The 23,885-nt window shown below is 35.5% G+C and overlaps 1 protein-coding gene across 4 annotated transcripts in view; it reads left to right on the top strand.

The window, feature by feature from the left end:
• ASCC3 (activating signal cointegrator 1 complex subunit 3) overlaps positions 1-23,885 on the top strand; it is a 377,280-nt gene that overhangs the window by 102,624 nt on the left and 250,771 nt on the right. For all 4 annotated transcript variants that reach the window (XM_024248504.3, XM_024248503.3, XM_054557910.2 and 1 more), the window contains 2 exons: positions 11,568-11,768; positions 12,208-12,348. In XM_024248504.3, coding sequence (XP_024104272.2) covers positions 11,568-11,768; positions 12,208-12,348 — 342 coding nt within the window. The remainder of the gene's footprint in view (positions 1-11,567; positions 11,769-12,207; positions 12,349-23,885) is intronic.

Below are 23,885 nucleotides of genomic sequence, written 5' to 3'. Positions count from 1 at the left end.
AATATATTAAACTTAACTTTTAGTTCAATTTCATATTTATTGAATAGCCAAACGTTTCTCAAATATGTGAGATCTATGACATTATATTGGTTATGGTTTACTCTTCCTAAGCAAGACTTTGATTACATTTGGAACACCAAGTTATTCAATTTTCAGAGGCTGTTGCATGATTCGATTTTAAATATTAAAAAATCTGCATTGTATGTCACATAGCCTTTCAATAATAAAATTTGTTTATTAAGTTGTGTTAACTATCAAAAGTATTTTTATTAAGATGATTGAAGTTTAATCTTGTGACTAGTTACTTATAACAATGCTTATCTAGTCTAAGTAGTATATTACAAAATTCCATTGACCCCAAATACAGTCGATAAACCCTAATTGACAAAAAGAAGATTTCTAACAACTAAAATAGAGGTGTAGTGTTATTACATAAAACCTTATATACTTTATTCCTCGAAGAATCCACTAAACCTTTACCTAGTGTCTGTTAACTTCTTATTTTAGACAGAATTTAGAAAGATTACTAGAATGCAAACTTTTGAAATTTGAATCTGCTGCTACTATGTAATTTCACTGCGTTTCTGAAAATGAATTTTTAAAAATCCTTGACCTTTCCATGACTTTCAAATTCTGATATAATTGCCTGTTTGAAATCTCTACTTAGATGTATAATAGGTACTTCAAATGGAGTGTTTATTTTTCTCTCTCAGTCTGTCATCTTAATCTTCCTCATATCCTAAAAACTTTTTCACTCAAGAAAAAAGTCATCTTTTATTTATCTCTCTTTTTTTTTTTTTTTCCACCATCTTACATTTAAGTCATCATCAGATCCATTGGCTGTATCTCGAAGAGATAGCCTGGGTTCTACTACTTCTCTCCATTTCTTCTGCTGACACTCCAGTATAAATCAGCATCACCTTTCACTTGTATTACTGCCATAGTTTTATGCTACTTCTCAGTCTTTTTTCTACATAGTAGCCAGAGATAGCTTTAAAAATTACAAATCGTATTATATTATTCTTCTACTTGAAATCCTGCAGAGATTTTAATTGTGTTGAGAGTAAAAATCCAAGGTCTTTGCTATGACCTACCTACAATTCCTGTCTTTCTTTCCCATCTCATGTGTGACCACTTACTCAGCCACTCTAATCTCTGTACAGTTCCTTAAACATTTCAACTGAGTCCCAATTTACTGGTCTGCTTCTAGATCTTCATTTTGCCTAGAATGTACTGAGGTTTCAAATTTGTTCGTGGCCTGGTTCTTGTCATTTTATTCTCAATTCAGATCACCTCTCTTGAGGCACCTTTCTAGAAACCTAATTTAAGGTAACTGTTATGTCTCACTCCTCATTACTCCATCTATTAAAATGTATTCATAGGAGCATTTGAAACAATTTTTAAATTAGTAAACATGTTGACTTTCTTGTCTTCCACCCTAATTAGAACATAAGCTACATGACAGCAGAGACTTTGTCTACCTTATTGAGTGTTTGAACAGTTTAAGCCACATAGAGGAGATATTCAAGAACTATTTGCCAAATAAATGAATGATTCCACCTATAAATGAAAGATCAGAGTTTTTTTTTTAAATGTATCCTGTTAGGAAAGCCCAAAGTCATCTATTTTAGAGTAATTATCAAAAATAGTTTTATATACTCACACATGTACACACATGTAAAGTAGTCAGTACTTGAGGACCTTTAAATGAAAAAATTTATCCAGTTATCTAAAAGAAAATCATCTGATCATCTAATGAATACTCAAGTATGTTAAATAAGGTATTCATGTAAATTGTTTGATTTTTAATCTCGTAACTTACATAGATTATGGCATGGAGCCAGGTTTGTGAGGAATATTAGAGTGGTGGGATTCCAGAATATAAACTTGGACAGAGTGTGTGGAGTGGCTATCATCATTAATTCTGAAATTTTGAGCCTAAGCCATATCTTATAGGGAGCCGAAGAAAAACTGTGAAAATTATGTAATGTATATCCTTGGTATCTATGATTTATCATAAATATATGCTGAAATTTTAATGTCTATTGTTTGAATATCTTAAGCTTATGATATTTACACTAGTTTGGGAGGGACAGCATATTCTTGGGTTCATCCTAGATACTTAGTTAATGCTTTCTAATTAACTGACAAAATATATATGATTATTATAAACAATGAGGTATGTTTACTGTATATTTTTGTTCTTCCAGCTAAATACTATCACCCAGTTTACTTTTAAAAATAGAGTGTGCACTCATGAGTAGCCTGTATTACCAGTATATTTGATGAATGGATATCCAAAACATACACTTTCTATGGAATTTCATAAATGAGTCATCTTATTTCAGTAGTCTAGTGAGTCCCAAATATGTAAGACAAGTATATGTAAGATCAGTAGTCTGGTGTATGTATGTCAGATCAGTAGTCTGGTGAGTCCCAAATATGTATAGACAAGTGGATGTAGGATGAAGCTTGTAACACTTAAAATGTTTCTGGTCTGCTAATTATGATATGTTTTGAAAATGCTTAGTAGTTAGAACCAGTTAAAAGGGAAAATGTTATATACTTAGAATGACTATCTGGATTAAACATAAAGCACTTAACATAAATGATCATGAGACTCTCAGTTTTCTGTTTAAAAGCAAATGCTGATTTACTAAGAAATAATTTCAGTTTAACTTTATGTATTCATTAATGTATAAAATCAATATGAAATGTTTTAAGTTAGAAGAATGTCAAATATTTGGAAGCAAAGATTATTAGCTGCATTTAATTAGGTATTGTGTGTGCAGGAAATATAAATAAAACAATAAATATTATCAGCATGTAGTTCTAAAGTTGAGTAAAATAGAGTTTTGATATAACCCACATTCTTCTTCTTCTTTAATAATTTGTTTTCTTAACTTAAAGCATTTGTTAATATAATTTGAATATTATTCAAATATAAGAAATCTATGCATAATGGATGTTAATTATTTCATGTTCCAATAGCTTACAAACACAATTCACAATATCAAGTATACTGAGCCCTCTAGTGATTTTTTTTTTTTTAACTGCTGTCACAATTTCTGTCTGAGCACATTCCTTTTATTTTTACCAACAAGTTTATTGGTGAAAATTATTTCGTTCATTTTCCTTAATTTGAAATGAGAAATAAAAAGAAACTTTATGGGAGTGGTATAAAACATGGGCTGTTTTAAATATGTTAGGAAGTTTTGGAGGGTTTTTCTCTTTTAACTTGCTGTTTCTATTTAGCATGTTCTGTTGATAGTGATGTATATATATGCAATAATATTATAAGGATTTTTTTGAGATGTTTATTTTGAAATAAATGTAGAGGATACTTACCGAACAAGATAAATCATCATATTTTAAACAGTAAATTTGGTGGTAATTTGTATTTGAGCTAGGACAAACTGAGTTTAGGTCCAGTCTCGGCCACAATTTATTAGCAGTGTGGACTTGGGTAAGTTATTTCACTTCTCTAGGCCTCAGTTCCCTCTGATAATTTCTTCATGTAGTCTCTAAAATATGTTTCCAGATGAGTCTTTATAATTTCTTTTCTTTATATTGAATTTTTCTTTCATAATTTAAATCTAAGCCTTCTTATTCTCAGAAGATAAATTTATTATTTCTATGGTTTTAAACTTTTTTAATTATATTCCAAAGAGAACTATAATATGCTTCTTCCTTGCTTAAAAGAGACCTTAAATAGTAACTGTGTCGCTTTTGCTCACATTTACATCCCTAGTGGCTGAAAAAGTCCCTGGCTATTTCATTCAGTAATTTGGTGCTCATTACTAACTTGGTAAATGAGTGAAGAAAAGGTCAGCTCCTTCAGTGTGGCATATGTGGTTTTTTGTAGTCTGCTCTTGGCCTACTTTTCCATCTTCATCATCTTTGCTACTCCTTTTCACTAGCCCTAAGTGTTTTTCTAATATCCTGTTTCTTGTACCTGATATGGCATGCTTAGTGACTGTCTATCCCTCACATACCTCAGCATATAGTTCATATCCTTATAGAAACCTAAATGATGTAATCTAATTTTAAACATGCCTTTTTCTTCCTTTAAACGACAAACTAGGGCCAGGTGTGGTAGCTCACAACTGTTATCCCAGTGCTTTGGGAGGCTGAGGTGGGAGGATAACTTGAGCCCAGGAGTTCAAAGACCAGTCTGAGCAAGACCAGCAAGACCTTGTCTCTACTAAAAATAAAAAAGTTAGGGCCAGGTGCAGTGGCTCACGCCTGTAATCCCAGCACTTTGGGATGCTGAGCTGGGTGGATCACGAGGTCAGAAAATCGAGACCATCCTGGCTAACATGGTGAAACCTTGTCTGTACTAAAAATACAAAAAATTAGCCAGGTGTGATGGTGGACGCCTGTAGTCTCAGCTACTTAGGAGACTGAGGCAGGAGAATTGCTTGAACGTGGGAGGCGGAGGTTGCTGTGAGCCAAGATAGTGCCATTGCACTCCAGACTAGGCGACAGAGTGAGACTCCATCTCAAAAAAAAAAAGAAAAAAAAAATTAGTCAGGTGTGGTGACATGCACGTGTAGTCCCAGGTACTCAGAAGGTTGAGGCAGGAGGGTTGCTTGTCCCCAGAAGTTTGAGGTTGCAGTGAGCTATGATTGCTCCACTGCGCTTCAGCCTGGGCAACAGAGCAAGATGCTATCTCAGAAATCATCAGCAAAACCCAGAAACTAGTCAGTTTTAAGGATCATTTTAAACATTGTCTGACTTTTGTTATGAAAACAAATATTTGTATTGACAGAACTCCTTAGTATAATAACAATCAGTAAATGATTGTTGAATTGATTAGAATGTTATAAACCTCTATATATGTAATAGGTTTTGTTTGTTAGTATATTCTTCTGATACTTTATTTATTTCTTGAACTGTAACCTTCAAAAACAAAGAAATAGGTTTTTTACTGAAAGTTGAATATAGGGCTTTTGCTAAAATGCTACATATTTTGGCTAGATTCAATTTAGTATTTCTTTGGAGGACATTATGTATGCAGTGTATATCTATCTTTAAACTTTTCCCCTCATTTAATTATAGTTCTTTTTCCAAGTAGCCAGCATAAAATCATTCAATAAAAATTTATTTAGCAGCCTATTATGTTCCTGGCAATTGATTAGGTACTGGAGTAATACAAAGAGTAATAAAAAACAGAATCCTTAGTTTCAATCTAATGGGTCAGAAATACATATAAAGGACTCATTTCAATATTTGTGGTTACGGGTCATAATAATAATATATAAACAGGGTTGTCTGAGTGTCTAGTTGTTGAGAGAAGCTATGGTAGTTCCTTAAATCTTCTAAAATATGGCGAAGCACAAAGAAGTAAAGGTAACAATTGTTTAGGGAATTGGGGAGAACCAGAAATTGCTTTTGAGCTTAAACTTGAGTGGTAATGAAGAGTCAATGAGAAGTCTTGGAACATTTTGTAAGTTGGAATATGACATAATCAGATTTGTAGTTTAGGAATAGTATACTCTGTTTCTTGTCATAAGTCTATAAAAACTGGAAATAGCTGCATTCATTCATAGCACTATCTTAGTAAACCTCATATAAAAATGAAATGATACATGACAGTAATAATAATAGCTACCATTAATTTATTTCAACATATTTAACAAGTACCATCTCTGTGTATGGTTTATAGTATATGATTTATAAATATTATCTAATTAAAGACTCTGGTTTTGAAGTTATATGACTTCAAATACTAGCTCTACCATTTATAGCTGTGTGAACTTAAAAAAGCTTTCTCAAGTTTCAGTTTCCTCATCTATAAAATATTCTGGTATGGCTATAGAAATAATTAGGATATTTTATGTAAAGGACTCCTGTGCTTAGCCCATAGTAAGCACTCCATAATTGTTAGCTATTTTAAAATTAATTTTTGTAACTTCCTTGTGTTATAAAGGTAACACCTTTACCTTGCAATATTACCTTGCAGATGAGGAAATTGAATTTAGAGATCTTAAGTTACCTGCAGGTCATACTTGCAGTATTACCTTGCAGATGAGAAAATAGAATTTAGAGATCTTAGGTTTCTTAAAAGTTATATTGCAAATGGTGGCAGAGCCAGTATTTTAACTTGGGTTTCTGACTGTAAGCCCAGTATCCTGAAAAATGTGCTGTACTGTCCTTCCGAGGCTAAGTGATCAGGAGAAATTGGTGAAGAAAGTATCAGTGGTACTCTCAGATGTTTAATTGGCCTGCCTAAGAGCTTCTAGGCCTAAGAGATACTACTGTGATCTCTTCTGAGTATATCTTTTGTCCAAGTGAAAGCATAAGCAAATGTATAATAGATAAGTCTATGTTGTCTAACTCATCTATGTTGTTACATGTCTCAATAATTAATTCTTTTTTAATGCTGTGTAGTATTCCATTGTATGAATATATAACATTTTGTTTATCCGTTTATCTGTTGATGGACATTTCAGTGGTTTTCCTGTTTTAGGCTATTACAGGTAAAGCTGCTATGAGCATTCATATACATGTTTTTGTATGTACATATACTTCTTTTTCTCTTGGGTAGAGCCTCAAAGGGGTATGTTAGGTGTATTTTGGTTTAACTTTTAAAAACTTGCTAGATTGTTGTATTAAAGTGATTGCACGTTTAGTTTAGGTGTATGTTTGTTTAACTTTTAAACACTTGCTAGATTGTTTTATTAAAGTGATTGTACATTTAGTTTAGGTGTATGTTTGTTTAACTTTTAAAAACTTGCTAGATTGGGCTAGGTGTGGTGGCTCATGCCTGTAATCCCAGCACTTTGGGAGGCTGAGGCAGGTGGATCACGAGGTCAGGAAATCTAGACCATCCTGGCTAACATGGTGAAACCCTATCTCTACTAAAAATACAAAAAAAATTAGCCATGCCTGGTGGCTGGCGCCTGTAATCCCAGCCACTCGGGAGGCTGAGGCAGGAGAATGACGTGAACCTGGGAGGCAGAGCTTGCAGTGAGCCGAGATCGTGCCTCTGCAACTCAGCCTGGGGGACAGAGCAAGAGACTCCATCTCAAAAAAAAAAAAAAAAACTTGCTAGATTGTTTTATTAAAGTGATTGTACATGTAGTTTATCTGCTATCAGTATGTGTTAATTCTTTTTTCTCTACATCCTCAACAATACTTGCAATTAAAAAAATTTATTAAACATTTTGCCAATTTTTAAAATGTTAGCCATTTTAACAGGTGCATAATTGTGATTTTAATTTTTATTTCCCTAATGACTAATGATGTTGAGCATTTTTATGTGTGCTTATTTGACATCCATATATTTTCTTTGGTGAAATGATTCTTCAAATCTTTACCTGCTCTTAAAATTAAATTGCTTGTTTTCTTTATTGTTGTGTTGAGTTTTTTTTTATATTCTACATATAAGTACTTTATCTGATATATGTATTGCAAAGATTTTTCTCCCATTCTATGGCTTATCTTTTTATTTTCTTAACAGTATCTTAAAGATAATAGGTTTTCCATTTTGCTTAAGTCAAATTTACTGATTTGTTTATAGATTTTATTTTATTTAAGAAATCTTGGCATAACTCACATCCACAAAGAATTTCTTCCATGTTTTCTTCTACATGTTTTATACCGTCAGGCTTTACATTCAGTTAGTGATTCATTTTGAGTTAATTTTTGTATGTGACGCAAGGTATGGATTCAAGTCATTTTTTTAACATGTGTATATCCATTTGTTCTAGCATCATTTATTGAAAATGCTGACCTTTGTCATCTACATTGCCTTTCAGCCCTTATCAAAAATCAGTTGTCCAAATGTGTGTGGATTTATTTCTGGATTTTCTATTCAGTTCCTTGATTTGTTTGTATTTATGTGAATACCTTGCTGTTTTGATTTCTCTAGTGTTTTAATAATTTTTGACATCAGGTAGTTTTAGCTCTCTAACATTGTTATTCTTTTTCAAAGTTGTTTTGTTCCTTCTAGGTCATGTGTGTTTCTATATGAATTTTAAAGTCAGCTTGTCAATTTCCATAGGAAACTCTGGTGGGATTTTGATTGGAATTGCATTGAATCTGTAGATGAGTTTGGGGGGGACAAAAAAAAGACGTCTTAAGAATTTTATCTTTCATTTAGCAAAATAGAATAGTTTTCAGTGTACAGGTCTTTCCCATCTCTTTTCATATTTATCCTTAAGAAATTCATAACAGAGTGCTATTTTTACTGATTAAAAAAATTGCTTTCAGATATTTCATTGCCGGTATGTAGAAATGTAATTTTTTAGTTGTTGATCTTGCATCCTGCAGCCTTCCTGAATTCACACATTAGCTTTAGGAGCTCTTTTGTAGATTCCATCTGATTTTTTACATAGATAATCAGGTCATCTCTAAATACAGGTATTTTTTCTTCCTTTTTTATATTAATGACTTTATTTCTTTTTTTTTCTTTTTCCCCTTTTCTGATTGCACTCCAGTACAATGTTAAGTGGATAGAGCCTTCAATACAATGTTAATTGGTGAGTGAGTGTAATACCCTTCCTATTCCTGGTTTTAGAGGAAAGCATTCAGTCTTACCCTGTTAATATGATAGGAACACCTGTAACGTTTTTGTAGATGCCCTCTATCAGGTTGAGGTATTCTCCTCTACTTCCAGTTTGCTAAGATTAAGACAAAAATAATAATAATAATAAATGGATGTTCGATTTTGTCAAATGCTTTTTCTGCATTTATTAAGATGATCAAGTAGTTTTTCTATGATGTATTATGTTGTTTATAATTTTTAAATTTATGCTTTGAGGAGTATTAGTCTGTGATTTTATTTTGTTTGGCTTTTATATTGAGGCAGTGCTAGCTTCATAGAATGATTTGGGGAGTATTCCCTTTTTTACATTTTTTTTTGAAATAGTTTAAAACTCCATGTAAAATTGATGTTATTTCCATCTTAAATTTTAGGTGGAATTCATTCGAGAATCTTTCTGGCCCTGGAGGTTTTTTTGTGGAAATAATTTTAACCTCATTCTTAATTTCTTTACTAGATATTGGGTTAAGTTGTGTATTTGTTTTTGAGTGAGCTTTGGCAATTTGTGTTTTTTAAGAAAGTTGTCCATTTCATCTGAGTTGTCAGATTTACTGGCATATAGTTGTTCATTATATTTTCTTACTATTCTTTTAATATCTATATTATCTCTAGTGATGCCACTTTTCTCACTCTTGATAGTGATAATTGGTGTCTTCTCTTATTTTTCCTGATCAGTCTGTCCAGAGGTTAATCAATTTTATTAATTTCAAAGAATCATCCTTTTCTGTTTTTTGTTTCATTGGTCTTTATAATTATTTCCTTTATTCTGCTTTGGTTTTGATTTTCTTTTTCTAATTTTCATTTTGGAGGATAAAGTTGTTCTTTTGAAACCTTTTTTTTTTCTTTTTTAATTGATTATTTTAAAAAGTTTTATTTGTAATTGACAAATAATAAATAATGGTATGATGTGATATGTTAATGCATGTATATAGTGCACAATGATCAAATCAGGGTAATTAGCATATCTGTCACTTTAAATATTTGTTATTTCTTTGTGATAATAACATTCAAAATCTTTTCTTCTAGCTATATTGAAATATATATTATTATTTGTTATAGTCTTCTGTGTAATAAGACACCAGAACTTAATCTTCCTGTCTAACTAAAACTTTGAACTCATTGATCAACCTTTCCCCATGCTTTTCTTCCCCCGTCCTCTGTAGCTTCTGGTAACCACTATTATATTCTCTACTTCGATGAGATGAACATTTTCAGATTCCACATATGAGTGAGATCATGTGGTATCTTCTTTTTCAATATAATAGTTAGTGCTACAAAATTTCCCCTAAGTATTGGTTTAGCAGTCTCTGCAAATTTTGACATAATAAATTTTTATTTCCCTTCAGTTAAGAATACTTACTACTTTCTGTTTTGATTTCTTCTTTCATCAGTGGTAGAAAGTGTGCTATTTAAGGAGGTGTGCTATTTCGTTTCAAATATTTAGATATTTTCCAAGTATCTTTCTAATAAGGGTACCTGATATAATTCCATTGCAGTCAGAGAATATGCTTTGTATGACTGTCTTCCTTTTTAATTTATTGACTTGTTTTTTGACCAAGAATGTAGTATAACTTAAATGTTTCAAGAGCAGTGGAAGAGAACGTGTGTTCTACTATTATTAGATGAATAAGTGTCAATCAAGTCAAGTTGGTTTATAGTGCCGTTCAAGTCTGTGGTAGCCTTGCTGATTTTCATGCCTCCTTGTTCTACAGATTTTGAAGAGTGGTATTGAAATCTTTGACTATAATGGTGGATTTGCCTATTTCCCTTTGCATGTCTTCAGTTTTTACTTCATGTGTTTTGAAGATCTGTTATTAGGTATACAAATGTTGAGGACTATTATATCGTGTTGATTAATTTACCTCTTTGTCATTATGAAATGGCTTTCTGTTTTGCTGGTAATATTCTTGGCTTCAAAATTTATTTTTTCTGACATTAATATAGCCGTTCCAAGTTTCTGCCAGTAATCCCAACCAGTGTTTTGTTTACTCTCAGACCTTTTAGTTTTCGTCTAAGACTTTTATATAGGAAAATTTTAGGAAAAAATTATTTAACTGCTCTGTGTCTTAGTTTCTTTTTGATTAAAGGGAAGTAATAAGAGTACCTACACCATAGAATTGTTTTGAGGATTAAACAAAATAATATCATATATTCTACACCTGCACATGTTGCAGTGCAAACTCTGTGTAAGTGTAGTCTATGGCTTTTGTTCCTACTATTACTGCTGCATTTTAAAAAAAGGTTTTTTTTATAAACACATGAAATAGAATTTGCTATTAATTTATATCTTCAAGAAGTATCTTGTTTGCTGTTTCATTAGTCATCTTTAATCTAGACTAGATAAATTAGAACATCATCATGAAATTTGTAAATGAATATGAACTCAAAAAATACCTGTATTTAATTTTGTTTTCTTACATTACTAATTTACCATCTATTTTACTTAAGAATTGTATTCTGGCCAGTGCAGTGGCTCACACCTGTAATCCCAGCACTTTGGGAGGCCTAGGTGGGCAGACCACGAGGTCAGGAGATCGAAACCATCCTAGCTAACATTGTGAAACCCCGTCTCTACTAAATATACAAAAAAATAATAATTAGCCAGGCATGGTGGTGGGAGCCTGTAGTCCCAGCTACTCGGGAGGCTGAGGAAGGAGAATGGCATGAACCTGGGAGGCGGAGCTTGCAGTGAGCCGAGATCATGCCAGTGCACTCCAGCCAGGGCGACAGAGACTCCGTCTCAAAAAAAAAAAAAAAAAAAAAAGCGTTCTAAAATATAGATATAGTGTCATCATATTTTTCAAATTTATCGAGTTGCCATTTCAAGTATATTCGAATTGTACAATATTTTTCAGTTATTCTCAACTGCATATACCTCCGTTTAAATAAAAGACACATTGTGAAACTACAAATTAGTCTTTTTTTAAAAAACAAAGGAAATAAATGTTTACACATACTGATTTGTATGGGTCCTTCACATTGTTACTATTTATAATGGGTGATGCCTTTTTTTTTTCAGATCGGACAGCTGGCTTTTAAAGGAATGAAGAGACTCAATAGAATCCAGTCAATAGTGTTTGAGACTGCCTACAACACCAATGAGAACATGCTGATTTGTGCCCCTACAGGAGCTGGAAAAACCAACATTGCAATGCTTACAGTCTTGCACGAAATTCGCCAACATTTTCAACAAGGTGTTATCAAAAAGAATGAATTTAAGGTAAGTAAATAAATCAGACAACAGCTTTTTAAATTGTAAGGAATAAAATAAATTTGCAGTTTTAATATTACATGAAATTTGAAAGTTCTTAAAGATATTGTACTTGAAGTCAGATAAGTAATACTGCTTGATTTACTTCATTACTATTAAGGCAGTTCTTATTTGTGTTATGAAAATTCTATTACCATGTAAGAAGCTATGAAAATACATTTATACAATTTTCAAAGTGATGCAGTTGTGTAAACAAATTCTATTGTCCTTTAAACAGCTACACACGTATCTCACAAAGATAAGACTTTTAATATATCACTATTAAGATTTTTCACTGGAAGTAGTTAGAAACATATTTCACAATAAATTGTGACTTGTGTTGGCTACTGTAAGACAAATGACATGGTAGTTTTTGCTCATTAATCAAGCTAGTGTTCCTTTGGTATAGATTGTATATGTTGCTCCAATGAAAGCCTTGGCAGCTGAAATGACAAATTACTTCAGCAGACGTCTAGAGCCACTAGGCATCGTTGTGAAAGAATTGACTGGTGACATGCAGTTGTCCAAAAGTGAAATTTTACGAACTCAGGTATGTTGTTTACGTAGATTTTTTGTTTAATACCATTCTTTTTTTAGGTAATTGTGAAAATTATTAAATGACTATATCTTAAATAACTAGAATACATAATACAAACATAATATAATGAACTTTTATTTGTAACCGCATCTTACCTCTGTACTACAAAGAGTTTTTGCTGGTACTTTGTTTTCTGGTATCCCTTCTAACTCCTGTAATTCCTACTGCATCTTGAATATTGTTAGGTTCCAAGCCTATTGGCAGTAAGGCTATTCTTTTAAAACAGTAGGGGATGAGGATATAAATAATACTAGAGTTTAATTTTAAGAGGAGGGACATATATAGATCTTAAAATGATTGCACTAGTGTTCCAAACTATTCCATAAGAATGGCTTAACATATAATAAAGCTTTTTGGTCATTCATTATTTCATCAAATGCAAAGTTATTCTTATTAAATCATGCACTGTATATAGCACTATATTAGATGAAATGAATGAATGCCTGACAATAAAGACACTTAAAATACAGTTTCTGTCTTCAAAAATCTTATGACTAAGTAAGAAAAAATATTTAGGTTTCAACTAGATGATTATTATTGAAAGCAATATGTAAGTAAGGTGAAGTTCATTGTGTTTTTAAAAAAATAAAATAGTAGATGACCAGATATTAATGGAAAAATTCATAGTTTGATGGAAAATAGATAATAGAACTTTTTAAACAATGGGTGGATGTTGATTTAAAATGTGATTGGAGTGTGAATTAATTTCCTAGGGCCCCCATAGCAAAATACCATAAGCTCGGTAGTACAGACCAAAAGTATCTGAGACAGGTCTCAATCAATTTTGAAAGTTTATTTTGCCAAGGTTAAGGATGCAGCAGTGACAACCTCAGGAGGTCCTGATGACATGTACTCAATATGATTGGGGTACAGCTTGGTTTTATACATTTTAGGGAAACATGAGATATCTATCAATACATGTAAGGTGTGCATTTGTTTGGTCTGGAAAGGCAGGACAATTTGAAGTGGGGGCTTCCAGGTCATAGGTAGATGTAAAGATTTTCTGATTGGCAGTTCGTTGAAAGAGTTATTATCTAAAGAAAGGAATGTGGAGACCAAGGTTTTATCATGCAGATGAAGCCAATCTATTCAGTGAGAATAGTTTATAAATGTTTCTTATCAGACTTAAAAAAGTCTGTTCTATCAGTACTTCCAAAAGGAAGGAGAGTATAATGAGGCATGTCCTGCTCTTACTTCCCATCATGGCCTGAACTATTTTTTCAGGTTACCTTTGGAATGCCTTTGCTAAGAGGAGGGGTCCATTCAGATGGTTGAGGGGCTTAGAATTTTATCATTGGTCTACAGTGGCTTAAAACAACAGTCTTAATTCTCTCACAGTACTGGAGTTTAGAAGTCTGAAATCAAGGTGTCAGCCGAGTTGTTTCCTTCTGGAGGCTTTGAGACAGTATCTGTTCTATGCCTCCTAGTTTCTGGTGGCTGCTGGAAATTTTTGGCATTCTTTGGTTTGTAGATTCATCACTCCAAACTCTGCTTCCATCTATGTGACCTTTTCCCCTGCTTATCTTTTGCCCTACTCCCCTTTTTTAAGGATACTAGTCATTGGATTTAGGGCCCACCATAGTCAGGATGATCTCATCTTAACAACCTTTCCTTAATTACATCTGCAAAGATCCTTTTTTCAAATAAGGTCACACATATGGGCTGAATGTTTACATATATTCTCCCCGACCCCCAAACACAATTTATATGTTGAAGCTCTAGTCCACAAGTAATTGTATTTGGAGGTGAGGCCTTTGGGAGATAATTGGACTTAGATTAGGTCATGAAGTAGGGAGGACTGGGCGACAGAGTGAGACTCCATCTCAATAAATAATAAATAAATAAATAAATAAATAAATAAATAAATAAATAGAAATATTGATAGATTTAATTCAAAAAGACAAAGTTCTTTGTGACCTGAATAATTTTAAAGATTACAAAGGAGTCCCAAAGCCAAAACAATTTGAAAACTACTATGATAGGTGAAAGTGCCTTATATATGACATCAGATTCTTTTTATTGTCTACATCCAGCCCGGTTTTCAACCTTATCTCCCAGATGCTCCTCAATATAAACTATAGTCAGGCCATTTTTGCTTTTTCTGAAATAGCATTGCTCAAATAATGTTTTCTTAAATGAACATTGCTTTTTAGTAAGTTTCCTCATGTGTTTTCTCCTTTTTCTTAGTATCTTCCTTTATCTATTGACATTTGTCCAAATCTTGCCCAGTCTTTAAAACCCAGTTCAAATCCTGTATTTACTTCTTCCCTGAATCCTGTAGTACCATTCATTTATATTCATAAAATAATACCTAGTGCACAAAGTCTGTGCTTTTGGACCTGATGTAGTGTTAAAAACCTGAATCACTCTCAAGTAAAATTTTGATTGCTCTTGTCCTGTATCCAACTATGTTACTGATGCTAATGTAAGAATGTTTGTGGAAAGACAAGGGAGGTAACATTTGAATTCAATTTATGAGTTAGTCACTATGCTAAATGCGTATGTGCAACTTCCCTGAGTCTTCACAAGAACCCTGCTGGGTAGTACCTCCATTTTACAGGAGCAGAAAGTAAAACCAAAAAAAATCTACTTAGACTTATGCCTAGTCTGTCCTGCAGACTCTGGCTGAGCGACGGATGTAAGAAGTACGCAGACACAGGTATTTTGCCTGAGACCGTGGCTAGGGGACTGCATGGTTTAGCATCACTGATGAGAGTGCAGCCCTGCCAATGAGAGTGCAGCCCCAATAAGTGGGGGACGTTTGTATTTATTTAGTACAGATTTAATGACAAAGGCTTGAAGTAAACACAATTTGTGGGTAATTAACATTGTCGACCCCCCAAGTAGATAGCAGTCCTGTGTACAAATGATCAAAGATTGGTTTCCGGAGACATAAGTAAACCAATTTATCTAGATCTAAAGTTCCCTTACATTCCATTGTTATCTACCCTTTGCCCTCTGCTTCAGGGTAGGAGAATTAGCCGCCTTCAGCTTTTGTTCTCTCCCGAAGCTTTGCAAAACCTCCCGCCTTCCAAGAAGTTTTGCGTCTTTCCCTGTTAATTTTTCCCACCACCCTGACCGATCTCCTACAGATTTATGTATTTTCAAAAGGTTTATGAACATCTATTTCTTACCCATTTGCCCATTTTTGCACTTTGCTAGACTCTGTATCCTTCGTCAGTAATTTTTGACTGTGTAAGGGCAGGGACTATGCGCTTGGGCTCAGAAATAGTTTATTAATTGAAACTTTTGTGTTTGCTCTAATCCTGGAGGTGCTAATTTTTGTAGAACTGAAACTATACAGTTTCTAATCTTTTTACCCTGTTCTTCTACCCTTCTCACAGATTCTTACAGAATAAAAACTGTTCTGCTGTTACTGCCTTTGAGATTAGGCTATAGATAAAGCAAAGCAGAGAATTATGTACATATTCACCTTTTTTTGTGGAGTTTGAATTTCTTGCTTTCCTCACTTTCATTTTGTAATTTCTTTAAAGCTTCTTAATTATTCATGTTATATATTTTTGGTAAGTAAGTTTCCCAATAATCAGCATCGATTAAATTAAATATAATCTTAAATTTGCCTTTTGATTTTTTCTAACTTTCTCCGTATTGTTAATCTTTTTTTAAATATAGGAAGGCAAATTAATCTCATTTGCAAATTTTCTGCCATGCCATTCTGATCATATTACTCTCTTGCTCTTGAACTTTCATTGGTTCTTTATTGCTTATTGAATTAAGTCCAACTATCTAGCTTGTTAAGAATCTTGTATAAATTAAGTATAATATGAGATGTGATGTATTTTGTGGTTCACTAGGGACCTTCAGGTATAGCAGCAGTTATGATTTTATTGAGGTTTGAATATAAAATTTCCTTTTACAAGACAGAATCACATAATTATAAGATTTACTGTTAGGAGAAACGGTATAGACAACAAATACCTTTTTGGTGTACAGCTAAAAAGCAATTTTGTGCAACTTTGAAAAACACCATAAATTTGTCATTGGTTAAAACACTTATCTACTTTTCCAGCCTTATTTTACATTATTCTATATCTACCATTGGTTTCAAACTTCTCCCTCTAAATGTATCCTTGATGAAGAGTTATTATTTTACAATATTCACTGTACTTTTCAGTGGTTCCATTGAGCAGTGTTTCTTTGAACATCAGTGAAAACACTGGTTAGAAATTTTAGAAAAGATTTCTCCTGTCCTGGCAGTAACTTTGTGTTAAAGCAAAGCATTTGCTCTGAGTTCTAAAATTGTTCTCTTCTTTTATATTTGTTTGCTCATCCTTGTAGGGGGAGGCGTTTACCTGTGTACCTTTGGGAGTTGAGATAGGTTATTTCAGGTTTTGTTTTTGTTTATTTTTTGGTTGAGGATAGAGGGAAATTCTGTTCACATCTCTTAGGCCCAAGCAATTGCAAAGGCAAATCTGAATTTTCTTTGTATTACTCTGCTAGATCAAAGCTCCAGCAATTGTGGTTGACAGGGTGTGGGTGTTGTGTATACGCATGAGCTCAGATCACAGGCAGTGTTTGATGTCACACTGCTCTGATCTACTCTTCTTTCAAGGGGATTTTTCCTATGGTATGTAGCCTATTGATTATTTCAATATATGGGATAAGGGTGGGAATAAAGAGTAGTTGGAGATAGAGGCAGATATTGTATATGCAGTTTTATCTGAATATATGTAAATTATATGCTTAAGTCCCATAAATGTACTGTTTAGTTCTCTGCCTGGCATTGGGCTTTTTGCTTTAAATTTCAAGCTACTTTGCTAGCTCTGAATCCCAGCTCTGAGCTCTGATTTTGGGCACCTTTCACCAATGAAGCTGTAGTTTTCTCTCCTCTTTTTGTGCAGCCATAGTCATGCATGTTGGATTATACCCTTGGGCCAATAATCTCCAAACTCCAATTCTTACTGGCAGTTGCTGCCTTTCTGCATAAAATCTGAGAATGTCTTTATTTCACTTCCATTCCTGAAGGACATTTTTGTTGGAAATAAATTCATGGGTTGTCAGTTCTATTCTTCGTTTTTTTATATTTTTATTTTTTAGAGAAAAGGTCTCACTCTGTCACCAAGGCTGGACTACAGTGGCAAAGTAATGGCCCACTGCAGCCTCAGCCTTCTGAGCTCAAGCAATCCTCTCCTCTCAGCCTCCTGAATAGCAGAGATTACAGGTGCATGCCACCATGTCCCGGTAATCGTTATTTTTTGTAGCAATGAGGTATTGCCATGTTGCCCAGGCTATTCCCAAACTCCTGACTCAAGTAATCCTCTTGCCTCGGCCTCCTAAAGTGCTAGGATTATAGACATCAGCTACCATGCCAGGCCTTCTTTTCTTTCAGCCCTTAAAAAGTATGCCACTTTTCTTCTGACCTCTGTGGTTTCTGAAGAGAAATTCACTCCATTCAAATTATTGTTCTTTTACAGTTAATATGTTGTTTCTCTTGGGCTTCTTTAAAGATTCAAGATTCTTTCTTTATCTTTAGTTTCCAACAGTTTTATTATGAGCTGCCTAGGTGTAAATTTCTTTTAAGTTCATCCTGTTGAGTGTTTGCTCAGCTTCTTGAATCTGCAGGTTTATGTCCTTTGTCAAATTTGGGAAGTTTCCAGCCTTTATTTCTTCAACCCATCATATTTTCTCCTTTACTTTTTGGATTCTGCTGACGGGAATAGATCTTTTGTTATTATTCCACAGGGCAATGAGATCTAGCTTTTTTTGTTTGTTTTATTTTCCAATCTGTTCTCACTCTGCTGTTCTGTCTGGATGATTTTTTTGATCTATGTTTGACGCCACTGATTCTTTATTTTTCTATCTACATTCTGTGGTTGAGCTCTTCCAATTAGTTTTTAACTTAGGTTATTATGCTTTTCAGTTCTGAACTTTCTATTAGGCTTTTAAAACTATCTTCTATTTCCTTGCTGAGACATTTCTGTTTTTTAATTTGTTTCAAGGGTGTTTGAAATTGCTCCTTGAAGGATTTTTATGATAATTACTTTAAAAGTCTTGTCAGAACCAAATCCAGCAGCACATCAAAAAACTTATCCACCACGATCAAGCTGGCTTCATCCCTGGGATGCAAGGCTCGTTCAACACATGCAAATCAATAAAGGTAATCTGTAAATCACACGATTATCTCAATAGATGCAGAAAAGGCCTTTGCTAAAATTCAACATCCCTTCATGTTAAAAACTCTCAATAAACTAGGGATCAGTGGAACATATCTCAAAATAATAAGAACTATTTATGACAGTCCCACAGTGAATATCATATTGAATGGGCAAAAGTTGGAAGCATTCCCTTTGAAAACCAGTAGAAGACAAGGATGCCCTCTCTCACCACTCCTGTTCAACATAGTATTGGAAGTTCTGGCCAAGGCAATCAGGCAAGAGACAGAAATTGGTATTCAAATAGAAAGAGAGGAAGTCAAATTGTCTCTTTTTGCAGACGACATGATTTTACATTTAGAAAACACTATCAGCTCAGCCCCAAAACTCCTTAAACTAATAAGCAACTTGGGCAAAGTCTCAGGATACAAAAATTAGTGTGCAAAGATCACAAGCATTCCTTTATACCAACAATAGACAGGCAGAAAGCCAAGTCATGAATGAACTCCCTTTCACAATTTCTACAAAGAAAATAAAATACCTAGGAATACAGCTAACAAGCGATGTGAAGGACCTCTTCAAGGAGAACTACAAACCACTGCTCAAGGAAATAAGAGAGGACACAAACAAATGGAAAAACATTCCATCCCCATGGATAGGAAGAATCAATATCGTGAAAATGGCCATCCTGCCCAAAGTAATTTATAGATTCAATGCTATTCCCATCAGTCTACCATTGGCATTCTTCACAGAATTAGAAAAAGCTACTTTAAGTTTCATATGGGGAGGGAGGAGCCAAGATGGCCGAATAGGAACAGCTCCGGTCTACAGCTCCCAGCGCGAGCGACGCAGAAGACGGGTGATTTCTGCATTTCCATCTGAGGTACCGTGTTCATCTCACTAGGGAGTGCCAGACAGTGGGCGCAGGTCAGTGGGTGAGCGCACCGTGCACCAGCCGAAGCAGGGGCGAGGCATTGCCTCACTCGGGAAGCGCAAGGGGTCAGGGAGTTCCCCTTCCAGGGGTGACAGACAGCACCTGGAAAATCGGGCCACTCCCACCCGAATACTGTGCTTTTCCGACGGGCTTAGGAAACGGTGCCCCAGGAGAGTATAGCCCGCACCTGGCTCAGAGGGTCCTACGCCCACGGAGTCTCACTGATTGCTAGCACAGCAGTCTGAGATCAAACAGCAAGTCGGCAGCGAGGCTGGGGGAGGGGCGCCCGCCATTGCCCAGGCTCGCTTAGGTAAACAAAGCAGCCGGGAAGCTTGAACTGGGTGGAGCCCACCACAGCTCAAGGAGGCCTGCCTGCCTCTGTAGGCTCCACCTCTGGGGGCAGGACACAGACAAACAAAAAGACAGCAGTAACCTCTGCAGACTTAAATGTCCCTGTCTGACAGCTGTGAGGAGAGCAGTGGTTCTCCCAGCACGCAGCTGGAGATCTGAGAACGGGCTGACTGCCTCCTCAAGGGGGTCCCTGACCCCTGACCCCCGAGCAGCCTAACTGGGAGGCACCCCCCAGCAGGGGCAGACTGACACCTCACACGGCCGGCCAGGTACTCCAACAGACCTGCAGCTGAGGGTTCTGTCTGTTAGAAGGAAAACTAACAGAAAGGACATCCACACCAAAAACCCATCTGTACATCACCATCATCAAAGACCAAAAGTAGATAAAACCACAAAGATGGGGAAAAAACAGAGCAGAAAAACTGGAAACTCTAAAAACCAGAGTACCTCTCCTCCTCCAAAGGAACGCAGTTCCTCACCAGCAACGGAACAAAGCTGGACGGAGAATGACTTTGACGAGCTGAGAGAAGAAGGCTTCAGACGATCAAATTACTCCGAGCTACGGGAGGATATTCAAACCAAAGGCAAAGAAGTTGAAAACTTTGAAAAAAATTTAGAAGAATGTATAACTAGAATAACCAATACAGAGAAGTGCTTAAAGGAGCTGATGGAGCTGAAAACCAAGGCTCGAGAACTACGTGAAGAATGCAGAAGCCTCAGGAGCCGATGCGATCAAATGGAAGAAAGGGTATCAGCCCTGGAAGATGAAATGAAGCGAGAAGGGAAGTTTAGAGAAAAAAGAATAAAAAGAAACGAGCAAAGCCTCCAAGAAATGTGGGACTATGTGAAAAGACCAAATCTACGTCTGATTGGTGTACCTGAAAGTGACGGGGAGAATGGAAACAAGTTGGAAAACACTCTGCAGGATATTATCCAGGAGAACTTCCCCAATCTAGCAAGGCAGGCCAACATTCAGATTCAGGAAATACAGAGAACGCCACAAAGATACTCTTCGAGAAGAGCAACTCCAAGACACATAATTGTCAGATTCACCAAAGTTGAAATGAAGGAAAAAATGTTAAGGGCAGCCAGAGAGAAAGGTCGGGTTACCATCAAAGGGAAGCCCATCAGACTAACAGCGGATCTCTCGGCAGAAACCCTACAAGCCAGAAGAGAGTGGGGTCCAATATTCAACATTCTTAAAGAAAAGAATTTTCAACCCAGAATTTCATATCCTGCCAAACTAAGCTTCATAAGTGAAGGAGAAATAAAATACTTTACAGACAAGCAAATGCTGAGAGATTTTGTCACCACCAGGCCTGCCCTAAAAGAGCTCCTGAAGGAAGCGCTAAACATGGAAAGGCACAACCGGTACCAGCCACTGCAAAATCATACCGAACTGTAAAGAACATCGAGACTAGGAAGAGACTGCATCAACTAACGAGCAAAATATCCAGCTAACATCATAATGACAGGATCAAATTCACACATAACAATATTAACTTTAAATGTAAATGGACTAAATGCTCCAATTAAAAGACACAGACTGGCAAACTGGATAAAGACTCAAGACCCATCAGTGTGCTGTATTCAGGAAACCCATCTCACGTGCAGAGACACACATAGGCTCAAAATAAAAGGATGGAGGAAGATCTACCAAGCAAATGGAAAACAAAAAAAGGCAGGGGTTGCAATCCTAGTCTCTGATAAAACAGACTTTAAACCAACAAAGATCAAAAGAGACAAAGAAGGCCATTACATAATGGTAAAGGGATTAATTCAACAAGAAGAGCTAACTATCCTAAATATATATGCACCCAATACAGGAGCACCCAGATTCATAAAGCAAGTCCTGAGTGACCTACAAAGAGACTTAGACTCCCACACATTAATAATGGGAGACTTTAACACCCCACTATCAACATTAGACAGATCAACGAGACAGAAAGTCAACAAGGATACCCAGGAATTGAACTCAGCTCTGCACCAAGCGGACCTAATAGACATCTACAGAACTCTCCACCCCAAATCAACAGAATATACATTTTTTTCAGCACCACACCACACCTATTCCAAAATTGACCATATACTTGGAAGTAAAGCTCTCCTCAATAAATGTAAAAGAACAGAAATTGTAACAAACTGTCTCTCAGATCACAGTGCAATCAAGCTAGAACTCAGGATTAAGAATCTCACTCAAAACCGCTCAACTACGTGGAAACTGAACAACCTGCTCCTGAATGACTACTGGGTACATAACGAAATGAAGGCAGAAATAAAGATGTTCTTTGAAACCAACGAGAACCAAGACACAACATACCAGAATCTCTGGGATGCATTCAAAGCAGTGTGTAGAGGGAAATTTATAGCACTAAATGCCCACAAGAGAAAGCAGGAAAGATCCAAAATTGACACCCTAACATCACAATTAAAAGAACTAGAAAAGCAAGAGCAAACACATTCAAAAGCTAGCAGAAGGCAAGAAATAACTAAAATCAGAGCAGAACTGAAGGAAATAGAGACACAAAAAACCCTTCAAAAAATAAATGAATCCAGGAGCTGGTTTTTTGAAAGGATCAACAAAATTGATAGACCGCTAGCAAGATTAATAAAGAAAAAAAGAGAGAAGAATCAAATAGATGCAATAAAAAATGATAAAGGGGATATCACCACCGATCCCACAGAAATACAAACTACCATCAGAGAATATTACAAACACCTCTATGCAAATAAACTAGAAAATCTAGAAGAAATGGATAAATTCCTCAACACATACACCCTCCCAAGACTAAACCAGGAAGAAGTTGAATCTCTGAATAGACCAATAACAGGAGCTGAAATTGTGGCAATAATCAATAGCTTACCAACCAAAAAAAGTCCAGGTCCAGATGGATTCACAGCCGAATTCTACCAGAGGTACAAGGAGGAGCTGGTACCATTCCTTCTGAAACTATTCCAATCAATAGAAAAAGAGGGAATCCTCCCTAACTCATTTTATGAGGCCAGCATCATCCTGATACCAAAGCCTGGCAGAGACACAACAAAAAAAGAGAATTTTAGACCAATATCCTTGATGAACATTGATGCAAAAATCCTCAATAAAATACTGGCAAACAGAATCCAGCAGCACATCGAAAAGCTTATCCACCATGATCAAGTGGGCTTCATCCCTGGGATGCAAGGCTGGTTCAATATACGCAAATCAATAAATGTAATCCAGCATATAAACAGAACCAAAGACAAAAACCACATGATTATCTCAATAGATGCAGAAAAGGCCTTTGACAAAATTCAACAACCCTTCATGCTAAAAACTCTCAATAAATTAGGAATTGATGGGACGTACCTCAAAATAATAAGAGCTATTTATGACAAACCCACAGCCAATATCATACTGAATGGGCAAAAACTGGAAGCATTCCCTTTGAAAACTGGCACAAGACAGGGATGCCCTCTCTCACCACTTCTATTCAACATAGTGTTGGAAGTTCTGGCCAGGGCAATTAGGCAGGAGAAGGAAATCAAGGGTATTCAATTAGGAAAAGAGGAAGTCAAATTGTCCCCGTTTGCAGATGACATGATAGTATATCTAGAAAACCCCATTGTCTCAGCCCAAAATCTCCTTAAGCTGATAAGCAACTTCAGCAAAGTCTCAGGATACAAAATCAATGTGCAAAAATCACAAGCATTCTTATACATCAATAACAGACAAACAGAGAGCCAAATCATGAGGGAACTCCCATTCACAATTGCTTCAAAGAGAATAAAATACCTAGGAATCCAACTTACAAGGGATGTGAAAGACCTCTTCAAGGAGAACTACAAACCACTGCTCAAGGAAATAAAAGAGGATACAAACAAATGGAAGAACATTCCATGCTCATGGGTAGGAAGAATCAATATCATGAAAATGGCCATCCTTCCCAAGGTAATTTACAGATTCAATGCCATCCCCATCAAGCTACCAATGATTTTCTTCACAGAATTGGAAAAAACTACTTTAAAGTTCATATGGAACCAAAAAAGAGCCCGCATCGCCAAGTCAATCCTAAGCCAAAAGAACAAAGCTGGAGGCATCACACTACCTGACT

The sequence above is a fragment of the Pongo abelii genome, chromosome 5 (assembly GCF_028885655.2).
Source record: "Pongo abelii isolate AG06213 chromosome 5, NHGRI_mPonAbe1-v2.0_pri, whole genome shotgun sequence".
NCBI classification, from domain to species: Eukaryota; Metazoa; Chordata; class Mammalia; order Primates; family Hominidae; genus Pongo; species Pongo abelii.
This window is presented reverse-complemented; position numbering and strand designations above follow the sequence as displayed.